The 23180-nt window shown below is 38.3% G+C and overlaps 2 protein-coding genes across 7 annotated transcripts in view; one reads left to right on the top strand and one right to left on the bottom strand.

Annotated features, from left to right (window-relative positions):
* The window catches only part of LOC106055763 (protein starmaker-like), a 65209-nt gene that overhangs the window by 27466 nt on the left and 14563 nt on the right, over nucleotides 1-23180 (top strand). For all 5 annotated transcript variants that reach the window (XM_056011875.1, XM_013212199.2, XM_056011874.1 and 2 more), the window contains exon 2: nucleotides 4188-6535. In XM_056011875.1, coding sequence (XP_055867850.1) covers nucleotides 4217-6535 — 2319 coding nt within the window. In that variant the 5' untranslated portion in view covers nucleotides 4188-4216. The remainder of the gene's footprint in view (nucleotides 1-4187; nucleotides 6536-23180) is intronic.
* On the bottom strand, nucleotides 16380-21700 carry LOC129923052 (uncharacterized). 2 transcript variants are annotated; one of them, XM_056011876.1, is made up of 2 exons: nucleotides 20884-21700; nucleotides 16380-20649 (listed from the first exon to the last, which is right to left on the bottom strand). In XM_056011876.1, exon 2 carries the CDS (start codon nucleotides 19385-19387, stop codon nucleotides 17492-17494), a length of 1896 nt encoding a protein of 631 aa, XP_055867851.1. In that variant the 5' UTR covers nucleotides 19388-20649; nucleotides 20884-21700; the 3' UTR covers nucleotides 16380-17491. The 2 variants fall into 2 exon arrangements, with proteins under 2 accessions (XP_055867851.1, XP_055867852.1); XM_056011877.1 differs by having other exon boundaries at nucleotides 16380-20645.

The raw sequence follows: 23180 nt of genomic DNA, 5'->3' as shown, positions 1-23180 counted from the left end.
ACGTAGAACATGTCCCGCAAACCTCATGCGACGCTCAGTCACAACCTCACTAAGTGTTCGACTCCCAGTTCGGCATAGGATTTCCTTGTTTGAGATCCGGTCTGTGTAACTGACTCCCAAAATCCGTCTCAGCCATCTCTGTTGAGCCACATTTAGTCTTTTCTCAATTTTGACAGATGACTTCCACGTCTCACATGCATATGTAGCAGTTGGAATGACGATTGTGTTGAGAAGGTGTATTTTTGTCTCGAGTCCAATGGCTTGGCTAGTCCAAATAGGCTGCAGCCTTTGGAAAATGCTCCCTGCCTTTCCTATTCGGCACGCTACATCATGGTAAGCATCTCCATCATTTGTTATGATGCTGCCAAGGTACGTGAACTTGTCCAGCTCTTCAAGCTTTGACTCGCCAAGTCTGACGGAGACACCCTTTGCCTTATATCCCACTCGCATAATTTTAGTCTTATCCAAGTTTATGCGGAGGCCAATTTTGGGTGCCTCTCTGTCTAGGCTCTCCGTCATTTCTTGAATGCATTTATTTGTAGCCCCGAGTAGTGCAACATCATCAGCAAAGTCCAAGTCCGTCAATCGGAGTTGTTCATGCCATGGAATACCAAAGGCAGTCTGGTTCATTGCTCTCCTCATTATGTAGTCGATGGCTAGGAGGAAAAGGAAGGGAGATAAGATGCACCCCTGTCTCACACCTGTCTCGATTGTAAAAAACTCTGTTGTTCCCTCTTCTGTTTTAATGCAGCAACTAGACTGACTGTAAAGGTGTCGTAGGATCTGGACGAATTTTTCTGGTATACCGTATTCTCTAACTATTTTCCATAGTGATTCTCGGTGGACACTATCAAACGCTTTTTTGAAGTCCACGAAACTGATCGTTAGCCGTTGTTGGTACTCAAAACTTTGTTCTATGATATTTCGTAAAACGAAAATCTGCTCTGTACATGATCTGCCTCTTCGGAAACCTGCTTGTTCTTCTCTGAGCCTTTCATCTACAGACTGTTGAAGCCGTCTCAACAAAACAGTGCTGAAAACTTTGCCTGGGACAGAGAGGAGAGTAATGCCCCTCCAGTTGTTACAGTCTGCCAAGTTGCCCTTTTTTGGAAGCTTTACAATCACTCCCTTTTGCCAGTCCTCTGGGACTTTTGAAGTTCGCCAACAGAGATTTAAGAGATCAGTCATTCTGTTAACAATGCACTGTCCCCCATATTTTAGCATTTCTGCTGATATCATGTCTAGTCCTGGTGCTTTGTTATTCTTTAGCACTGCAATGGCCATGGTAACCTCCTCAGCAGTTATTGGGTCTGTCTTGACCTTGAGATCATTGTCTGGAGAGGGGTCCTTGAATATGTAAGTTATGTCTGGCGACAGTTGGTTAAGGGTCTCTTTAAAGTGCTCTACCCATCTTGCATCCTGTTCTTCTTTCGTTAACAAAGTTTTGCCTTGCTTGTCTTTTATTGGTGCCCCATGTCCACTCTTTGCTCCAGTGAGATCTCGGACAATACGATGGAGGGTTTTTGTGTCATTTCTGCTTGCAGCTGCTTGTGCCTCTTGTCCCTTCTGCTCAATCCAGTCCCGTTTATCTTGCCGACAGCTTCTCTTTACTTTCAGATCTGCTTCCCTATAGGCTTCTTCCGCTAGGCTGCGATCCTGTGTTTCATTTTTCTGATCTCGTCTACGTTTGGCCTCTTTCCTCTCATCTATCAATTTCCATGTTCTGTCTTGTATCCACCGTTCCTTGTATGAACCTCGCCTCCTTCCGATAACTTCTTCTGCGCACCCAATAGTGGTATCTTTGAAGTTGGCCCACTCTTCTTCAAGGGTCAATATATCTGCAAGAGCCTCAAAGCGGTTCGTTAGTTTCAATTGGAACTGTGCTGCAGTATTGCCGTCTTTAAGCTTCTCTACATTAAATGGGCGGGGTCTTTCTACCTTATACACAATACTTTCAAACTCATATTTTTCAAATCTCCATATATTTTAGCAGTTACAATTATTATGATACAACAAAGTAGTAAACATATTTTGACACTTTGTTTACTTCTAACGTCCAGGTTAAAATTGTATTTTGTATTTGTATTCAAATATATTTTTTTTTAAGTAAGAGGGCAAGTAATTATGAACTTTGAACTATTAGTTTTTTTTTGTTGGTGAAATAAAAATATGACAGGCGCCTGTTTCAAATGAAAGTTTTAATGCCATGCAGATGGCCCAGTGTAAAAGGTCGTTAAAATAAAATGACTGTCATTGTGTGTTCTCCAAGAGTGGTTAGAACCAAGCAGCTTGGAATATACTGTACAAAAACGTTACCTCCGACTTTTCGATTGGTCATTTTATGCCTCGGATCCCATTCAATTAGGATTAGTCGCTTCTACGCCGTGTCTTATGCAGATAAGTCAAACGGAGGTAACTCTCCAATAACGAACTCAAATAAAACAGGCGAAAGGCCTACAGTGTAAGTTCGTCGACGCTGATGTCGAACAAAGAGTTTTGATATAACGAAGGGGACCGTCGAATGTCGGCAGGCTGAATCTCTACGTCCATTAAAAAAAATGAAGCCTTAGTCTTGTTTTTACGAGTCGCGTCATTGTCAAAACTTTCCCTTTCTATGAAACAAATAACTGCCGTAATTTCCAATCCTGTGCCGTCACAAAAGTGTTATAGTGCAGGTCAGAGGGCAATGGTTTAGTCACTTTAGTGACTTCTTCTTTTTCTTTATCCCACTTATTTCTCACCCCCTTTCCATTGTGTAGTCAACGTGTGCAGCTGATGAAGTCCTTAATCCATCAAGATTGTTTGCTTCTGAATGTAATCATTCAATGTCATACTTAACAAACAAACACACAAACATATGCCCTTGCCACGCTATAAGAGTCTGTCGTAGGTTCAGATGCTCGAGTCAGCCTGGTCAAGACGACCATGAAAAGGATTATTTGATCAATGTTGGTAAAGGTGTGAGTACTGTGGATAAGTTGTAATTTAACCTCATCAGATCTTTATGAAAACTCCACCTACACTGATCTATATCATATATAGATACACAGGGCTTTTTTGTATGTACTACTACGGCGTACAAGCATTTTTTTTTAATTATGACTTTTCTTGTATTTTGACGTATGTTATTAATTTTTAGTACTTAAAAGTTAGGCAATCAACTACTGAGTACCGGCACCTATTTTTTACACAAAAAAAATAAATAAATAAAAAGCACTTTATATACATATTTATTTATTTATATAGTAACATCTAAGGCCTTTGTCTTTCGTTTTTATAATACACGATTTTAACAATTTGTAATGAAAATTTTCCATAATCTGCCAATGCTCATTAAAATATGATCTGTTCATAATAAATCTGTTTGAGTGGCTTTAGAAGAGTATTCAAAGGAAATGTTTGTTGGTTCAGTGTCTCATCACTATGTGTTTACTTAATACACTTTGAAGTGACCACTTTATCTAACACTGAGCATCAAAAGCATGACATGTTCATTTAATGTTTTTGATGTAATTCTTTTGTGTGTGTATTCATGGATAGTGTTGTGTTAACTCTTGCTTGTATCTAGTCCTGCCTTTGATAGCAAAGGAACCAAAGTCTTTGTTTTAAGCTGCTGACTGATTTACACTTTCATCTAGAAATTCGTAAAGTTCATTTTTGTTGAAGTAAAGTAATTAAACAAATTGAATCGATGGAAAGCTATTATTAATGAAATGTTTCTGAAGGTGAGCCATATAGCATCAATGCTTAAGCTAGTTTTAACTGGTTTCGAAAATTTTTATCTGAGATCACCATAAAAACTTTACAAAACACGTTTCTTTTTAAATTAGTAAAGAAATATCATGTGACTTACAGAGCTAATTTCTTTAAACTGATGGCTAAGATAAAAAAAATAATAATTTGAGATTGGATTTCAATGATGTAGTTGAGGTTGTTCTTTTTTTTTCTTTAGAATTCTAATGTGGTTTTTTAAACATATAATGCTATTGAAAACCTTAACATATGATATAAAGATAAAACAAATTATGAAGTAAAATCTCAGAATCAGTGTTGGCATGGACTAGGGAGTTAGAAGGACATAGTCACTTTGTGTTTCTGTCATTCTAACAAAAGCTGTGTAAATATCAATATACTGTTTTTTTAGAAAACGTTTGTATTTCAATGTCATTTTCTTTTTCCCTTTTCAGGCTGACCTTGGGTCAGTCACAGTTAGAAAATGACTTTAGAAAGGTCATTCTCGCAGACAACGTTCAACACCAATAATCAAATCACCACCACCATCTTAGCTGAGCGCCTCCACCGCACGTCCTTCTGCTCCCCAACTGCTGCTTCACCCTGCCATGCGCCCTTGAGGGTGAGCACACCTCGGGCGCACCCTCCCCTGAACAAAACAAACTCTGACCACGCTATACTAGGACTCAAGTCTAACCCCGACTACGCAAAGCCTGGATGGTCCCCAACTGGTTCTATTGATGATGTCCAACTGCGGAAGAAAGAATACAGAGCAGTTTCCAAGCCCCAGAATGCGAGAAGACAGCTAAGCCTCCAGGGCAGCAATTTATCTCCACAAGCTTACTTGCAGAAAATCCCCAGGCGTTCTTCTTTTCCTCATGTTTACAGGCAAGATAGCCGCAGAGTGAGCAATTCCTCCTCCTTCGTGGAATCAAACAGCCAGATCAAGGAAAATAATACACTAAACAGCTCTTCCATTACACAGTTCACGGAGAAATCATCACGTGCTTCTTTAGAGAAATCCAACTCTTCTCAAGAGAGCGCTAAAGGAGGTTCTAAAGAATTTTTACTGGAATTCCCACCAATGCCTAAGTCTGGAACTTCGCTACTATCTGCTGCCAAAAAATCAGAAAAGAGTAAGGAGAAGAAATGCAATCTGAAGCCAGCACAGTCCATGCCAGGCCTTGTCGAAGCTTCAAGTAAAGATTGCCGGGCGTATTCGGCTGATGCTCGCCCAAGGCAAAGCACCTCTTGTGCATTTTTCATGATTTTTAAACGCAAGAAGAGATCTAAAGAAGACAGATCTCCTTCCCCGGTGAGACGGTATTCATACAAAAGTTCCGAATCAGCTCCGAAATCCGAGCTCCACGCAACTACTTCTAATAAAGATAACAGCATCTTAGAATCTTCTGACTCAAAAGAGAGAAGAACCTCCCATTCTTCTAAAGAGCGTAGGATATCCCAGACATCTTCACACAAAGATAGACCCCCTTCTCAGGCGTCGTCCTCTAGGTACCAACCAACGCCCTCATCATCTCTCTCCGTTTTATCCCCCAGCACCACAGACAGGACTCCGAAATTTGAAAGCCGATCTCGCTTGCGGCATAGAAAAGATAAAAACACTCACAGGCACCCGTCAGGGTCAAGGTCACAATCAGATTCACGAAAACATTCGAAGCATCATCATATCAGACACGAGGATCTGCCCCCGCACCCGTCAATCTTAAAACAATCCAAGGAATCAACAAACATTGTGACATCGCTTTGGTCCAAGAGCAAGTCCAAATCTGAGACCAAAAGTAGAGACCAATCCAAAGAAGTAGATAATAGGAAGCGAGTTCAAAACAATAATTCTTCCCACGGTGATACTTCACAAACGAAACAAAAATCACAAAGTGAACATAATTCAAAAAGTGAAAATAAGCGAGATAGTGAGGACAGGGACGCCAGGAGGGCACATTACAAAAAGGTCAACGGTAAACAGGACAACAACAACAGGCCAGAAGACAAAGTTGTAGACATTGTCATTAAACCCAAGCCCTCCATCGTAGAGAATATTGACTCTACTTCACAAGATGACATCATCCTTGCTGGAAACCTGTCCCTGCCTTTAGATCATATCAACAAATCAAGGCACAGTTCGTGTGTTGACCAGCCCATTATTAAACCAGAGTCCGACTCTGATTCAGACTGTGACCAGAAACCTGGTGACGATCACTCTGAGGTATTTAAGAAGACGAGTGCCAGCCAACCTTCATCTCACAAAAAGGTTCAGTCTCCCTCGTGCTCAAATACAAGCAGTTCCAACTCTAACTCGCCCAAAAAGACAAACAATCATCACTCGCAATCATCCCCCAAAAAGGCTAGCGTCTCCAGCTCAGAATCTAGTCCCATCGTGAAGAGCACAGAGTCGGCTTGTGGTTCTACGCCGAACCTTAGGGGCAAGTCTCTGATCAGCACCAGCAAGACCGAGCCCGCGGCCGAATGCCACGAGCAGCCTGCTTTTGATAGGCACCCCGTGAGGTCGAGGTCGCTGCCCAGGTTCGAACCTCACCTCCAGTTTGACGCGGACAATAAAGTGATATCGGACACGGAGGACTTTGAGTATCGGCCGACTGAAATGAAAGGACCTTTGCATCTCTCCTTCTGTGGCTGTGGCTTCCTGGGCATGTACCACCTGGGTGTGGTCACCTGTCTAGTCAATAGAGCACCAGCCTTTCTAGAAAAGATTGAGAAAGTGAGTGGTGCTTCTGCCGGCGCCCTGATGGCGGCTGTTTTGGTCACTGCCAGAGACAAAACTGAGGTAAGAACCGCATAATTAATATAAGATCACCGGTTAGCCTTATTTAGTCCACATTTCATTTTGTTTTTCGCACTATAGGTTGTACAACAGTGACAAATCTTTAAATATATCGAAACGAAAACTTAAAAAGAAAATACGTATCGATAACATTGAAACGTGTTAAAAATAACTTGCCTAACAGAAACATTTTTTTTCACGTATCAATGATCGATTCCCGGTAGTCTGTTTTCATTTTTTGTTAATTTTTTATTTATTTATTTATTTCATTATAGTTAAAGTTTCAATAAAAAAAAATATAAAAAAAAACAATCACTCCACCTCCCCCAAACTTTTTCCCCCAATAACTACTTCGAATACCTTTTTTTTTTTTAATTATTATTAATCATTGTCAAGAAATATACTATAGTCAAAGGCGGGGGTGGGTAGGGAGACAATCTTTCTCATCTTCTTTGTCCGCAGCGCTAGCACAGCGTTCTTTGATTGTTCAACCCTTTGGCTCACATTTTCCGAATTCTTCCAAAATACTTGATGATTCATTTGCGCACCCCCCCCCTCCTAGCGCCCGAATGTGCACTCTTGGTGTGGTTTTTAATTTTCTGACATTATTAACCTATCCTTATTGCGCCAATTACTAACTTCGTTTTGTTTTAATAACTTTTTTTTTTTGTGGCTGATATACAAATAGTAATTTTAAAATTGCTTAGCGACATCTATCTCTTATTAAGAGAAACGTAGCTTTCAACCTATCTGTAAGTTATAAGATATGTCTTCTCTTTGTTTTGTGGAATGCCTTATATACAAACCGACGTTATAGCATTACTGTGTCAGGATTTCATATATATATATACACACACATATGTATATATAGATAGATATAGATTTAGATATATATAGAGTGAGATATCACGGATAATAAAAAAAAAATCAATACAATACTTTGTTTGAGTTGAACTACTAAACTCAGCTCTTTTTGTGGCGTGTTTTTTTGTTTGTTTTTTTTTTTTTGCACGAATGTTAGCATTTCCTATAAGTAGGCCGTAGGAAGTGGGAAAGGAAACAATAGGTCGGTCCCCACGTCTTTGTGTACAGGTAGAGGTAGGCGGGGGGGGGGGGCGTAGTTTGAATCATGAAGTGGTGTGTGCATTCACAGGGTAGGGAGGTAGACGAAGTCTGTTGGTAACATCGCAGCTGCCTTTGAGTTATTTGTTGTTGTTTGCTAGTACTTTAAATCTTCAGTGTTGTTGTTTTCTAGATGTTAATTCTATGCATTGTTATTGTCTGGAGTTGTGTTGGTCAGTTGTAGTTTGATATAGAGATGTAGTTATGAATGTTTTGGTTTTGTGGTGGTGTTGTTTTTATTTCTGTGACCTACATTTATGTATCACTTAATAGGAGATTAGAATTCATTTGTACAAATACTCCTTACATAGTTTCTCGTTGTTTAAATGGATTTGAAGCTGAAATAACTGTTTTTTTTTTTTGTAGAGTTTTACATGTTTTCTTTTGAAACTCATTTTTTTTTAACCGAGCTTATATCAACTCACTCTGTCTGTCTGGTCAAAATCGTTTGCACGTTTTTTCTGCCATTTCCCATTCTCGGATCAAGTTGAAACTTTGCACAAATTATACATTGTCGATGACAACATATGGATCAGTCAGAAAATTAACGCATTAGATGATCAATTAGTCGTAATAAATTCATTTTGTTTTACACCGGAAATGTTCTAAGCTAAGGGAGATAAGCATAAGTTAGGATCGATTCAGAATAGTTCATGCAAGTCTATGTAACTGTTTTTTATTTTAATAACTTTTATATTGAACTTGTTAACCGAAATTTGTTTCTAGTTTCTACTGCAGAACATTTCAATCAAATCTCACCGAAAGCTAGAAATGAGTCCCACCGTTATTCTCTCCCCTTTCCCCTTAGGTATCCTTATCAATCCTCCTCCCCCCTTCTGTCTTCTCCTTACACTGTATCACTACCGATTAGTAAAGGGTGGGCCTGATACGTTTCACTTGTGACTTGCAGGACTGGGCAATACAAAATGTGTCTGACAGCGGCACGTTCTGCACGAATTTCATTTCTTATCTTGACCACCCCCCCCCACATGACCAAGTGACGTCATTGGCAGGATCTGATTGTTCTAAAAAGCTAATTATAAAGCGACACTTGGGCTGAAGGACAAAATTTGCGTAAATAAAAAAAAATCCCCCCACCAAAGTTGGCAGGTCTTTCTGTAATCCCAGCTGTCTACGGACGTTGTTAGACAGGTCTTCTGTGAGGTGGGATAGCAGTTTGTTAGCGAATGCCACACAATGTATGTCATAAGCATTTGCGTTCAGTGTTCTTTGGTTTTGTTTGATTAGATAGCGTTACGTAAATGTTTTTATTTGATTTCATATTCCATGACCTTCATCGTTGGTTGCGTGGCAACTATCTCCATTAGTAGGACTGTCTTTGTCATTGACTGTTGAGTTTACTTACATTTCTGGCTATACCGAAAGTACTTTGCAGTTTCCCTTTAAGTTACATCATTACTTTGTGGCCCTATTTTTATAATTATATGCATGCAACTGAAGCGTAACTAGGTTAAAGTATTATGATTATGTAATGCATAAAAGATTCAAATTATTAGGGTCTGTGTAGCACATTATTGTGTACTCTCGGCTTTTTATTTGTTAACATTCAAACTTTTACTGTTCATAATTAATGACAATAATAATGGCAATGTCTTCTATTCCGAACACTTTAAGGATAAGTGCAGTGTTTCCCATGACTAAACAAACCCAGTTTCGACCAGTATAAAAAGGGTTCATATTTAGTCTATTGAAAAAAGTTTTTGCTGGCTGTTTTGTGGGGTTTTTTTGTGTGTGGGTCTGAGATGATTATTTTCTCCATAAAATTATCAGATTTGATTACTCAATAACGTTTGGATGGTTGAGCAGGCGTCCTAGAATCCCATCCCAGGACCAAGATTTGAACTAAGAACATTAGGCTCATTAGCCAGGTTCTTTTCAACTTGGCCATCATGTCCACACAGTTATTTAATCTGCCCGGCATAGCGTTAAGATTTGTAGCCAACACATTGTACAGTGATTTTTAATGCTGTTGTATTTTGTTAAGATGTTCTGTAGAGGTTCTGTTTAGATATAGTGGTTATGTAACATTACTTATTAGACAAATGTGGTGGCTCCGTGAGGGGTGTTACGGTGCAGATACTTGGACTCCACAGGCTACTCAATGGCGAGAATATCGGTTCGAGTGTCTCGGGGTGAAATCTCCATTTTTTTAAATCATCCTCTTTATTTTATTGTCATGGTAGTCGAGCTTGAATCAATTCTATAGCATCGGCTTTTTTTTTCCATGTAATTTCCTGTCTTCTGCTGAATAACTTTGTGGAGCTATGAACATTTATAAAAGAGGCGTCATATATTGGAACACCATCAGGTCAGCGTATCTCGACCAATGTTAAGGGATTGAGAAACACTACCCTAGCAGTCGTTTGTTTTGTAACCTTCGCGCCTTTTCCATTTTGTTATTGCAGTCACCTGCTCCTGTTCCCAAACGTTGCGGACACACACATCGCCCCTGTGAATGCGTCACATAGACATTGTATTGTTCGGTATGTTTACATTTATTACATCGAACAGAGTTGTTGTTTAGCTTGCAGACATTTGAATACATTCTAACATCGTGGCATTTCTATAGCAATAAATCGTCCCCAGTCGCTGGGCTTGGTAATCAGCTGTTTTATTTTAAATTTTGGGAGGAGGTGGGTTATTCAATCATTAATATGCATACATGTTTTACTGCATAATGGATGACGCATGTCTGACACCGTGACATGTCACATTTCCCAGTAACACCTAAAAGTCAACCTCATGTTTATAGTCAACTGTTGCCGAACTTAGCTTGAAACACCGCGCACGTCCCAGAGACTGTTGACACTGTATCACTATAGAGCCCAGTTTTTTAAAAACAACTTTTTTTTTGTTGGTTAGTGTTTTGACATTCCTAGGGTTCTTTTAAAAAAAATATTTTATTTTCGATATAATAAAAAAACACAACAGTTCACCGAAAGACACAAGTGTTTAATGTAAAACACAACTTTTTATGTGATTTAGTTTGATGACAGTTTTATCTTGGAACCTGTCACTAGTACAGATCAACAGAGAGCTCATCTCTTCAAACCCACTAGACTAGAATCTAACTTTACCTATACCAAGTCACTTGTGGTGCGGAGAGAAACAATCGTAACTCGAATCACCTCGCATTGAGAGCCAAATTTTTTGCCCCTCCGGATGCGAATATTAAATACTGGGTTGTTTTCATTCGGTTGTTTTCTTTAAAATGAGCTACAGATCGAATGGGGCAACAAAAAAACAACTCTTTTGTTAAAATTATGTCGTAGTTGAAGGTCAGGTTGAGTTCGACTTGGTGACTCAAGTTTCGAATTGATTTTTTTTAAATATATGTTCAGTTCAAATAAAAAAGATTTGACTTAGAATCCAAATAACAAAAGAGGGGTGCTTCATTTTATGTGGGTAAGCAGACCTAGTTGTGACCTACATAATATCAGGCACATGAAGCAGACCATACTGTTGTCTGCCTTTGGCCGACTTGTTAAGTTTTCTTTTCAACGGCTACGCTTATCTTTGGCTTTCCGTTGGTTCTCAGGTGTGTATCCTGCTGCCTTTGTTTCGGAAGCCATTTGCTGGCAGGTGTTCTTCTCTATGCCAGGCACAATCTAACGATTTCCTTTCTGTATAGTATTGCATTATAGTTTGAATGTTTGCCATCACAGCCCGAAAGTCCAGTAAAAAAAAAAAAATAAACAATTTAAATCAATTAAATATTTGAAATGGACACCTATAGATCTGCATCGTCAAGTAAATAATTTTTAAAAAACAAAATCTACCACTTATCTAAGTTTAGACAGAAATTGTTCTCATGGTGTTTATGAAGTATGGCGTGCCGGAGTTACTAGTTTACCGCGGGTTTGAAAACGCGGGACAAGGGTTGTGATTTGATGATTTGTCAAGTTTGATAAAACTTTGTCCTTTGATTACAAAAAGAAATGGGATTTAGATAATCTACGCGCATTCCAATTGTATTCCCTTCATTTGGGAGTACAACACTTATGCACGGCCATGTCTGCTTTTCTCCAGGCTCATTTCTTTTTGTTGAGCAAGAGTTATGGCATTAATCTCTGTTGTTTACATGACCAAAACAAAATTCCTTTGAATACAAACTATTTAGGAGTTAGCTCGATTTGATAGTTATACTTTATTTTATACTACGGAAAAAAAAACAACCACTTTAATCTACTTCTCTTTATTTCACCACTTGTATTCACTTACCAGATCATTTCATTGGAAGTCAACTCTGCCCCTTTTTTTTCAAATCTTGGGGATCTTTAATGTTCTGAACTGAATTCTTGCCAACATTTCAACCAACAACCAGCATATATCCCCATTAGCTGTGCTCCTTTTCTCCTGTTTCTTTTCAAATTGCAAATCGGACTCTGTAGAATCAGTGTATCCACGTTCTATCCGACTTCTCCTTAGTTTGGACCCTGTAGAATCAGTGTATCCACGTTCTATCCGACTTCTCCTTAGTTTGGACCCTGTAGAATCAGTGTATCCACGTTCTATCCGACTTCTCCTTAGTTTGGACCCTGTAGAATCAGTGTATCCACGTTCTATCCGACTTCTCCTTAGTTTGGACCCTGTAGAATCAGTGTATCCACGTTCTATCCGACTTCTCCTTAGTTTGGACCCTGTAGAATCAGTGTATCCACGTTCTATCCGACTTCTCCTTAGTTTGGACCCTGTAGAATCAGTGTATCCACGTTCTATCCGACTTCTCCTTAGTTTGGACCCTGTAGAATCAGTGTATCCACGTTCTATCCAACTTCTCCTTAGTTTGGACCCTGTAGAATCAGTGTATCCACGTTCTATCCGACTTCTCCTTAGTTTGGACCCTGTAGAATCAGTGTATCCACGTTCTATCCGACTTCTCCTTAGTTTGGACCCTGTAGAATCAGTGTATCCACGTTCTATCCGACTTCTCCTTAGTTTGGACCCTGTAGAATCAGTGTATCCACGTTCTATCCGACTTCTCCTTAGTTTGGACCCTGTAGAATCAGTGTATCCACGTTCTATCCGACTTCTCCTTAGTTTGGACCCTGTAGAATCAGTGTATCCACGTTCTATCCGACTTCTCCTTAGTTTGGACCCTGTAGAATCAGTGTATCCACGTTCTATCCGACTTCTCCTTAGTTTGGACCCTGTAGAATCAGTGTATCCACGTTCTATCCGACTTCTCCTTAGTTTGGACCCTGTAGAATCAGTGTATCCACGTTCTATCCGACTTCTCCTTAGTTTGGACCCTGTAGAATCAGTGTATCCACGTTCTATCCGACTTCTCCTTAGTTTGGACCCTGTAGAATCAGTGTATCCACGTTCTATCCGACTTCTCCTTAGTTTGGACCCTGTAGAATCAGTGTATCCACGTTCTATCCGACTTCTCCTTAGTTTGGACCCTGTAGAATCAGTGTATCCACGTTCTATCCGACTTCTCCTTAGTTTGGACCCTGTAGAATCAGTGTATCCACGTTCTATCCGACTTCTCCTTAGTTTGGACCCTGTAGAATCAGTGTATCCACGTTCTATCCGACTTCTCCTTAGTTTGGACCCTGTAGAATCAGTGTATCCACGTTCTATCCGACTTCTCCTTAGTTTGGACCCTGTAGAATCAGTGTATCCACGTTCTATCCGACTTCTCCTTAGTTTGGACCCTGTAGAATCAGTGTATCCACGTTCTATCCGACTTCTCCTTAGTTTGGACCCTGTAGAATCAGTGTATCCACGTTCTATCCGACTTCTCCTTAGTTTGGACCCTGTAGAATCAGTGTATCCACGTTCTATCCGACTTCTCCTTAGTTTGGACCCTGTAGAATCAGTGTATCCACGTTCTATCCGACTTCTCCTTAGTTTGGACCCTGTAGAATCAGTGTATCCACGTTCTATCCGACTTCTCCTTAGTTTGGACCCTGTAGAATCAGTGTATCCACGTTCTATCCGACTTCTCCTTAGTTTGGACCCTGTAGAATCAGTGTATCCACGTTCTATCCGACTTCTCCTTAGTTTGGACCCTGTAGAATCAGTGTATCCACGTTCTATCCGACTTCTCCTTAGTTTGGACCCTGTAGAATCAGTGTATCCACGTTCTATCCGACTTCTCCTTAGTTTGGACCCTGTAGAATCAGTGTATCCACGTTCTATCCGACTTCTCCTTAGTTTGGACCCTGTAGAATCAGTGTATCCACGTTCTATCCGACTTCTCCTTAGTTTGGACCCTGTAGAATCAGTGTATCCACGTTCTATCCGACTTCTCCTTAGTTTGGACCCTGTAGAATCAGTGTATCCACGTTCTATCCGACTTCTCCTTAGTTTGGACCCTGTAGAATCAGTGTATCCACGTTCTATCCGACTTCTCCTTAGTTTGGACCCTGTAGAATCAGTGTATCCACGTTCTATCCGACTTCTCCTTAGTTTGGACCCTGTAGAATCAGTGTATCCACGTTCTATCCGACTTCTCCTTAGTTTGGACCCTGTAGAATCAGTGTATCCACGTTCTATCCGACTTCTCCTTAGTTTGGACCCTGTAGAATCAGTGTATCCACGTTCTATCCGACTTCTCCTTAGTTTGGACCCTGTAGAATCAGTGTATCCACGTTCTATCCGACTTCTCCTTAGTTTGGACTCGGGTACAAATGGAATGGATGTGGCTCAGTTTCTACACTGATTTTTAGCGGCCCCCGAAAGGGGAAAAGACGCTATTAGTTTTGTGCGAAATGTCTGTCCGTCCGTCCCGTTTAGATCTCGTAAACTAGAAGAGATATTGAAAATCCGACTTCACAATATTTTAGACCATTCAAAGTTCTGATGCAACGGCTACTTTTTTTTTTCCTGAAAGCGAAAATTCTAATTTTTAAAAATCAATTATGCAAGCAGTTTTTTATAAGAAAAGCTAATTAGTATGCATTATATGTTACACCTAATTTAAGACGAATAGTAATCTTATAAACATCATTTTTGTGAAAATTTTTTATATAGCGGAATTTTTTTTTTTTTTTTTTTGAGAATTCGAAAATGAGTTTTAGCCTTTTCAAAGAAATTAACTTATTTAGTTCGAACCGATGGTCCCGGGTTCGAATCCTGGTGAAGACTGGGATTTTCAACTTCTGAGTCTACCCAGCTCTAATGGGTACCTGACATTAGTTGGGGAAAAGCAAAGGCGGTTGGTCGTTGTGCTGGCTACATGACACCCTCGTTAACCGTAGGCCACAACGACAGATGAACTTTACATCATCTGTCCTATAGACCACAAACTAGTTAGGCCAGGTTCACATCTAACTTTACATTCACTTTCACGTATCCTTTGATCTGCGGGACGGTTGGGGCACTACACAAGATCTGTTAACCTTCTTTCTCCATTCTTATCTCTCTTTGTCTTTGATATAATTTCATTCGGATGTTCTTTCTGAAAATATTGAAGCCTACCTGGGTGGACCACTGGTCGTGCGGTTTGCGCGCTGGACTGTCGTTTGGATTTATCGACGATCGAAGGTTCAAACCCTGCCTGCTCTCATTCCCCGTCGTCCTGCGGGAGGTTTGGACTAGGAAGTTAACTATCTTCAACTCTGAAGGATTATCCGAATTATGTAAAACATTTTACTTCGGGGGCCGATTTTGAGTTTGTGGTTCCACACAAACTGTCTTTTGTAACCTTGTTTTCTTATACCTTTGATTAACGATATCCGCGAGTGTAACTAACATTTGGTGTATGCGTTACGTTTTCAAGTCGAGTAACTTATTGAAGAGCAGACGTTGCTCCATTAGTCATAGCCTCCATGTTGGTTTGTCCTCTTTGTGTTGAACTATTGGGGGTCATCACCTTTTCTGCGCGCGCGGGCGTGGGTCAGCAGGTCAAGACTGTCACGCCTCCTTTTTGTTTATTTCTGAAAACAAACAAAACAAAACAAAAACTAAAAAAAACTCGCGTCATCCGAAATTGTCCTTAAAGTTCCTGATATGTTTAAAAAAAGAACATTGTATAGAGTTTACTTGAAATCCTGAAGTTGTCCACTTGCCCTTGGTCAGCTTCTAAAATAGTTTCATTAGTCATGACAGGACACTGTGTTGTGCCACTAGTGATAGGTAGCAGACGAGTTGGGTGAAATGGATGGCCATCAATCAACCGCCATCTTACGCAAGTGGTGACGCAATGCCCTTGCTTCAATGGCGTCACTCAATACTTAGAATGAGCTGTTAGGTGGACCAAACTAAATGGTAATAGACAGATGGGTGGAGTGTAAGGTGACAGGTCATTAGATAGATGCATGAACTCACACAGTCATAGGCAGGCCAGTACTAAACAGATAAATATACATGAAAAAAAATATATAGAAAATAAGAGCTATCAGAAAATGATTAAGCTAAGGGTTTTTTTTTTTCATTCAAATTTTAAAAATCTTTTTCATGAATCAACAAAACAAAATCTAGACATTTACTTTAAAAAATTGATTGTGAAATGACTATTGAAACTTTCTAAACATAAAATAACGTTTTTAGTTTCTATCAAGACCTCTCGTACACACATATCACCTATCTATTGAATGACTATCAAGACCTCTCGTACACACATATCACCTATCTATTGAATGACTATTGTTGATGGTCTATTTTGTTGATGAGTATATATATGTTAATGGTGCATGCGAGTCCATATGACACAACAACAGAATGAATCAAGAATATACTTAATAACGCAGGCTGGTAACTTCAACAATTTAATAAACAATAAAAAGGGCACAGTCCTCTGTCGTCGCTAGCCTAGCGTCGTCCTCTAAGGCGTCTTGTCCGTTATTCTTCTTGTTCATCATCCTACTCTGTTCTTACTCGTCACATTACTTAGGAAAAACCCGATTCACATCAACTTCTACGCATCTTGTGTCATTACATATTTCCTCCCCCCTTTATCAAAAAAAAATTTTGTCAATTTTTTTTTCAGTCTAAAACCCTATCCCTACTGTCATGTCTGTACAATATACATGGCCAAAATTTTGGGGAAAGACAAAACAAACATATATCTTGATCTTGATGGACATCATCATGTTTCCCATCTTCATCAGTTCCTGGTGTCCATGTTTCTATGTCACAAAGTTCACCCTGTAGTTGAATGTTGACACCAAGAAAACAATACAGTTCCAATACAGTTATTAGTAAGAAAATATCTGGTATGCGGTGTTCTAATCATCACTTATTGACGATAAAATAGTATAGTACAGTGTAATAGTTTCACCAACCAATAGTACTAAGTCCATCAAGACATGTAAACAGTCCCCATACGACGATGCCTTTGTCGATTCCACAGACATAAAACAGAGTTTTTCAGAATAAATACACATGTATATAGTCCACATACGAAGATGCCTTTGCTGACTCCATAGGCATAAAACAGAGTTTTTCAGAGTAAATACTGTCATTGGCTGTATGTCCGTGGTCGTCTGCCTCACATCACACCAAACCTTTCCTGTCAGACAAAATGTAATATTTGTGTCAAAACAGCTTTCCAAATTATTCTACCTAACTTTTTTGTTGGGTACCAATAAGTATATTTTCTCTCCACTTACCATTTCCAAACTGACCTAGCCTTTTACTAATGAATGATAATGATTATATAAAAAAAATAATGACTGTAGATGATCATACTTACTTTAATTTACACCTTTTACTTCAATTGAGTGCCATACTATAGCATACAAATAAATATCATAACATATACAACTTATTTACAATCTAAAAGAACTCAACATGTTCATGCACTATACAATTAAACCATTGCTAGTATATATATCTATATATACTTATAAGTAAACCATCAAGAATTTACTTTCTCCAACTATATTCTGCTTCTCCATTTCTTCTTTGGTAAGGTCCATATGACCTACAATTGTCCCTTGTACTCTGGTACTCATCAGAGTTACATCTTCTCTGAGGGTTCCCTCTATGATACTGTCTATCATAGGCATTGCTATCAAAATTTCTGCCATACTCATAATGGTCAGATCTTCTATCTGAATAGTCACAACTTCTGCATTGCCTGGCAATATGTCCCTTTCTTTGACATTTAAAACAAATAATATTTCTTCTCATTTTACCATAAGAATTTCTTTGTCTCATTTTGTATTCATGTCTTCTATTCCAGTTATCTATTTCTCTTTGAGTCATTTCCTTTAGTCCATGTATATTGCCTAAAAGCAAATCATGAGACAATCCTGGTATTGCTAAACCTTTACAATAACCAGTATAAAATGGTGTTTCTAAGAAAACTTTACAGGCTTGATAGCGCTTGATACTGCCATCTATCAACCTTACTTTTTTCTCATAGCCTAATAAACAATCTGGTTTAACTAAGTTACTCCTAATTCCAACTGTACTGCATCCCGAATCTTTGACAAACCTCATAGGTTTCCCATTGATAAAACCAGAGTGTACTCTCACTCTGCTGGTTTCATCTTCTGCAAAATTTATTTCTTCTACACCCCAACAATAGTTCATCTCTTCTACTTCTTCATTATCACTACTTTCTCTACTGTCTCTATCATTGGTGAAATACACTCTACTTTTGTTATTTCTGTTTCTGTTCTCTTTAAACTCAACTTTCCTGCTCTGCTTCCTGTAACTGTCCCTATTTTCTGATCTATTGTACTTCACTTGTTTACAGTGTGCTGCAATATGTCCTCTACCTTGACAATTCAAACAGATGATCTCTCTATAGTCACTATTATCTCTATTTCTATCATTTCTGCTCTCATGTCTATCTTTACTCTTAGTTTCTTTACTATATCCTACAAAATCAATCTGTTTCTTGTCTTTATTTGAAAATGAATTATTAGGATAAGCACTGCTGTAAGTTCTCATAATAATAACTATGTCCTCTAAAGTTTTTGGTTTTCTCTCTTTTATAAATGACTGTAACTGAGATTCACATTTGTTTGTAAAGTTATCTATCAAAATAAAGTTTTTAAGTCCTTCATAGCTTTGATCTATTTGCTCAAATGACATCCATTTACTGAAATAATCTTTTTCAAGATTTACTGTTGTTTGAGGATCAATCTGACTACTAGGAAAATTTTCAAAATATTTTTTCCTAAATGTACTGGCATTATGACCACAGGCATTAAGAAGCTCTTTCTTTAATATATCATAACTATTCTGAATGGTATGATCATGGTTCTGACAAATAGTTAATGCTTGACCTTGAACAAAATCAAGTAAGATTTGAGACCATTCATTTTCTCTTATGTTACAACTGCTCATTTTGATCTCAAAACGCTTTAAATAGTCTGAAATACTGTCTTTATCTTCTTGAAAGGGCTGCATTTTCTTTTTCAGCCAATGATTAGTACTTTGATTATCCCTATTTTCATTCATGTTATTACCATTACTTGTACTATTACTATTGTTTATGTTTTCACTCTGAACAGTAGGTCTATCATTAGTGTTTTGTTTTTTCAATTCAGCATCTAACCTCAATTTCTCTAAATCATATTGTAATTTCCTATCTGCTTCTTCTTTTATTAATTGTGCTTCCCTATCCTTTTCTTTCTCTCTACGCTCTGTTTCTTCTCTTCTTTCTTTATCTATTCTATCTCTCTCTATTGTCACCATTTGCTGCACATAGCTAGTTAGGTCCTTACATTTAAGTTCTAGCTGTTTAGCCTCAGCAATAATTTGCTGGCGAAAAGTCTCCATATAATCAAAGTTTGGAGCTGTTGCCATTATGCTTATTTTATTTTAAACAATGTCTCAATATAGTTTTGATATGGCCTCCCTATTGGCCTAAATATCACAATTTAGTTTTCACAAAAACTCACTTTCAAATACTTCTTGTAATATATATATATATATTTATATATTTAAATACCTTTGCTCAATGTTATATCAAGAAATATTATCTCAGTGGACTTACTCACAGCCACAATACTTGAATACAACTCAAAATTTTATATCACCTTAATTCAGTGGACTTACTTTAGGCCACATAAACAAATATCATATATACTTTTATCAATACCTCAATACTTAATTCAATGGACTTACTTCTTGCCAATAAATACCCCTAGGACTATTCTAGTCACTAGTCTAGATTCAATACAACTTTAATACAACCTCAAATAGATAAATCAATATTATACCTCCAACAGTAAATCACAATCCAGTGATACTGACAAAAAATTTTTTATTCTGACCAATTAGACTGTGTTTAAACACATCTATAAAATAATGTCAACCGATTAATCGGGACAAAAGATCTATATATAAATAATTACTCCTTAGACTCAGTTGTCTTCAGGATAAAATAGATCAAAGGCTCTCATAGGTATAACAATTTAGTTAATACCTGGAAACAATCTAGAATTTATAATCTAGATTAAACGTGGCTTACCTATCTACTTAAGATAAAATTACTAATATATAATAAGAATAATGTAAAATAAACGTAATAAGACACAAAAAAATAAATCTATTCTAATGAGATGAGACTTTTTAGAGGAAGTATACACTGAAAGAGACAAATAAAGATAACTTCACTTGACTTCTAAAAAAAATAAAATGTACGTGGATACGAACAAAACAAGACAATCTAAACAATCATCGAGACTTTATTAAATGGAGCAGGTCCACTTTCTAATGTGTCCTATAATGACGCCCTTATCAGGCAACCTGCTCTTAACAAAGATCTACTGTCCCTAAAATAGACTTAATTTAATAATAATGGAGAGAAAAAATAAACTTATCTTTAGTTAGATCCCCTTTGTTCAGTCCACGGAGCTACAACGGTCAGTTCCACACAAGTTCCCCACTGTCTTAGTCTCAGGCAAGGCAAGGTGTGCTCCCCCAAAGGCTACTCGACAGGCAGTACTGAGTTAGGCCAATCTCTCCTGGTGCTGCCACAGTATGGTACGAATCTCAGATAAAGTCCTCTGGTAGGGTTCCAAGGTTCCGGTTCCACTTGATGATCTGTTGGTGCTGGCTTCTGTCTTCAGGTCAGGAACATAAGTCAATACTGAGACAAGCTGGTGGTGCTGTCTCAAGAGAGGTAAAAAAAAATGACAAAGTCCAACTCTCTCTTTTGATGAATATAAATGAGTCAACTTTACAAGTTGAATAAATGGTCACGCAGTGTGGTAGTAGGGTATACCATCACTCGTGTGTAGATTAGATTCCAAGCTCAGCAACACTGCAACAGTCAATTAATAGCTTGAAAAACAAACCTGACAAGGTGACTCGATCCAACGGTCAGCTTGTAGATACTAGATATGTAGACTCAGATGACTTTCCGTACTCACAATAAACAGATAAACCTGACAAAATGAGGTATCTTCACTCTTGAGGTATATAGGTAGAGGTATACTGACGACGGACTGCCCTAAATCACTTACACGGACGAAATAGTTCTGGGTTCAGACACAATAGATATAGATCTAGTCAATATAGATCCAAGTTCAATCTAAAAATATCCAACATGGCTGACAAAGCTAGACGCTGGTAACGGTTTCGAATTTTCTCTAATAGAAAGTCTAGATCCACTGGAACAAAGATGCCAAAATCCAGCTGCAGTCCAGATAATTAGCACAGACGTAGAGTAGGTCTAGTAGAAATAAACGAATGTTAATCCAGTACTTCTCCAGTGTACTTCGCCAAGTGTAGATATATCCAGAACACGAAGTTAACTAGATTGTAGATCAAAATGACGCCCTGGCCGTCGTGGGTCGCCACATCTGTTGATGGTCTATTTTGTTGATGAGTATATATATGTTAATGGTGCATGCGAGTCCATATGACACAACAACAGAATGAATCAAGAATATACTTAATAACGCAGGCTGGTAACTTCAACAATTTAATAAACAATAAAAAGGGCACAGTCCTCTGTCGTCGCTAGCCTAGCGTCGTCCTCTAAGGCGTCTTGTCCGTTATTCTTCTTGTTCATCATCCTACTCTGTTCTTACTCGTCACATTACTTAGGAAAAACCCGATTCACATCAACTTCTACGCATCTTGTGTCATTACACTATCTAGACATCTCGTACACACATATCACCTATCTATTGAATGACTATATCTCTCGTACACACATATCACCTATCTATTGAATGACTATATCTCTCGTACACACATATCACCTATCTATTGAATGACTATCTAGACCTCTCGTACACACATATCACCTATCTATTGAATGACTATCTAGACCTCTCGTACACACATATCACCTATCTATTTAATGACTATATCTCTCGTACACACCTATCTATTGAATGACTATCTAGACCTCTCGTACACACATATCTCCTATCTATTTAATGACTATATCTCTCGTACACACCTATCTATTGAATGACTATCTAGACCTCTCGTACACACATATCACCTATCTATTTAATGACTATATCTCTCGTACACACCTATCTATTGAATGACTATCTAGACCTCTCGTACACACATATCACCTATCTATTTAATGACTATATCTCTCGTACACACCTATCTATTGAATGACTATCTAGACCTCTCGTACACACATATCACCTATCTATTTAATGACTATCTAGACCTCTCGTACACACATATCACCTATCTATTTAATGACTATCTAGACCTCTCGTACACACATATCACCTATCTATTTAATGACTATCTAGACCTCTCGTACACACATATCACCTATCTATTTAATGACTATCTAGACCTCTCGTACACACATATCACCTATCTATTTAATGACTATCTAGACCTCTCGTACACACATATCACCTATCTATTTAATGACTATATCTCTCGTACACACATATCACCTATCTATTGAATGACTATCTAGACCTCTCATACACACATATCACCTATCTATTGAATGACTATATCTCTCGTACACACATATCACCTATCTATTGAATGACTATCTAGACCTCTCGTACACACATATCACCTATCTATTTAATGACTATATCTCTCGTACACACATATCACCTATCTATTGAATGACTATATCTCTCGTACACACCTATCTATTGAATGACTATATCTCTCGTACACACCTATCTATTGAATGACTATATCTCTCGTACACACCTATCTATTTAATGACTATATCTCTCGTACACACCTATCTATTGAATGACTATATCTCTCGTACACACCTATCTATTGAATGACTATATCTCTCGTACACACCTATCTATTGAATGACTATATCTCTCGTACACACCTATCTATTTAATGACTATATCTCTCGTACACACCTATCTATTGAATGACTATATCTCTCGTACACACCTATCTATTGAATGACTATATCTCTCGTACACACCTATCTATTGAATGACTATATCTCTCGTACACACCTATCTATTGAATGACTATATCTCTCGTACACACCTATCTATTGAATGACTATATCTCTCGTACACACCTATCTATTGAATGACTATATCTCTCGTACACACCTATCTATTGAATGACTATATCTCTCGTACACACCTATCTATTTAATGACTATATCTCTCGTACA

This window comes from Biomphalaria glabrata, chromosome 15 (genome assembly GCF_947242115.1).
Source record: "Biomphalaria glabrata chromosome 15, xgBioGlab47.1, whole genome shotgun sequence".
Lineage (NCBI taxonomy): Eukaryota > Metazoa > Mollusca > Gastropoda > Planorbidae > Biomphalaria > Biomphalaria glabrata.
Note: the sequence above shows the minus strand (reverse complement) of the source record. Positions and strands in the feature narration are given on the sequence as shown.

Excerpts from the sequence above, each read along its gene's own strand:
- LOC129923052 (XM_056011876.1), bottom strand. The coding sequence starts at position 19,387 with ATGGCAACAGCTCCAAACTTTGATTATATGGAGACTTTTCGCCAGCAA.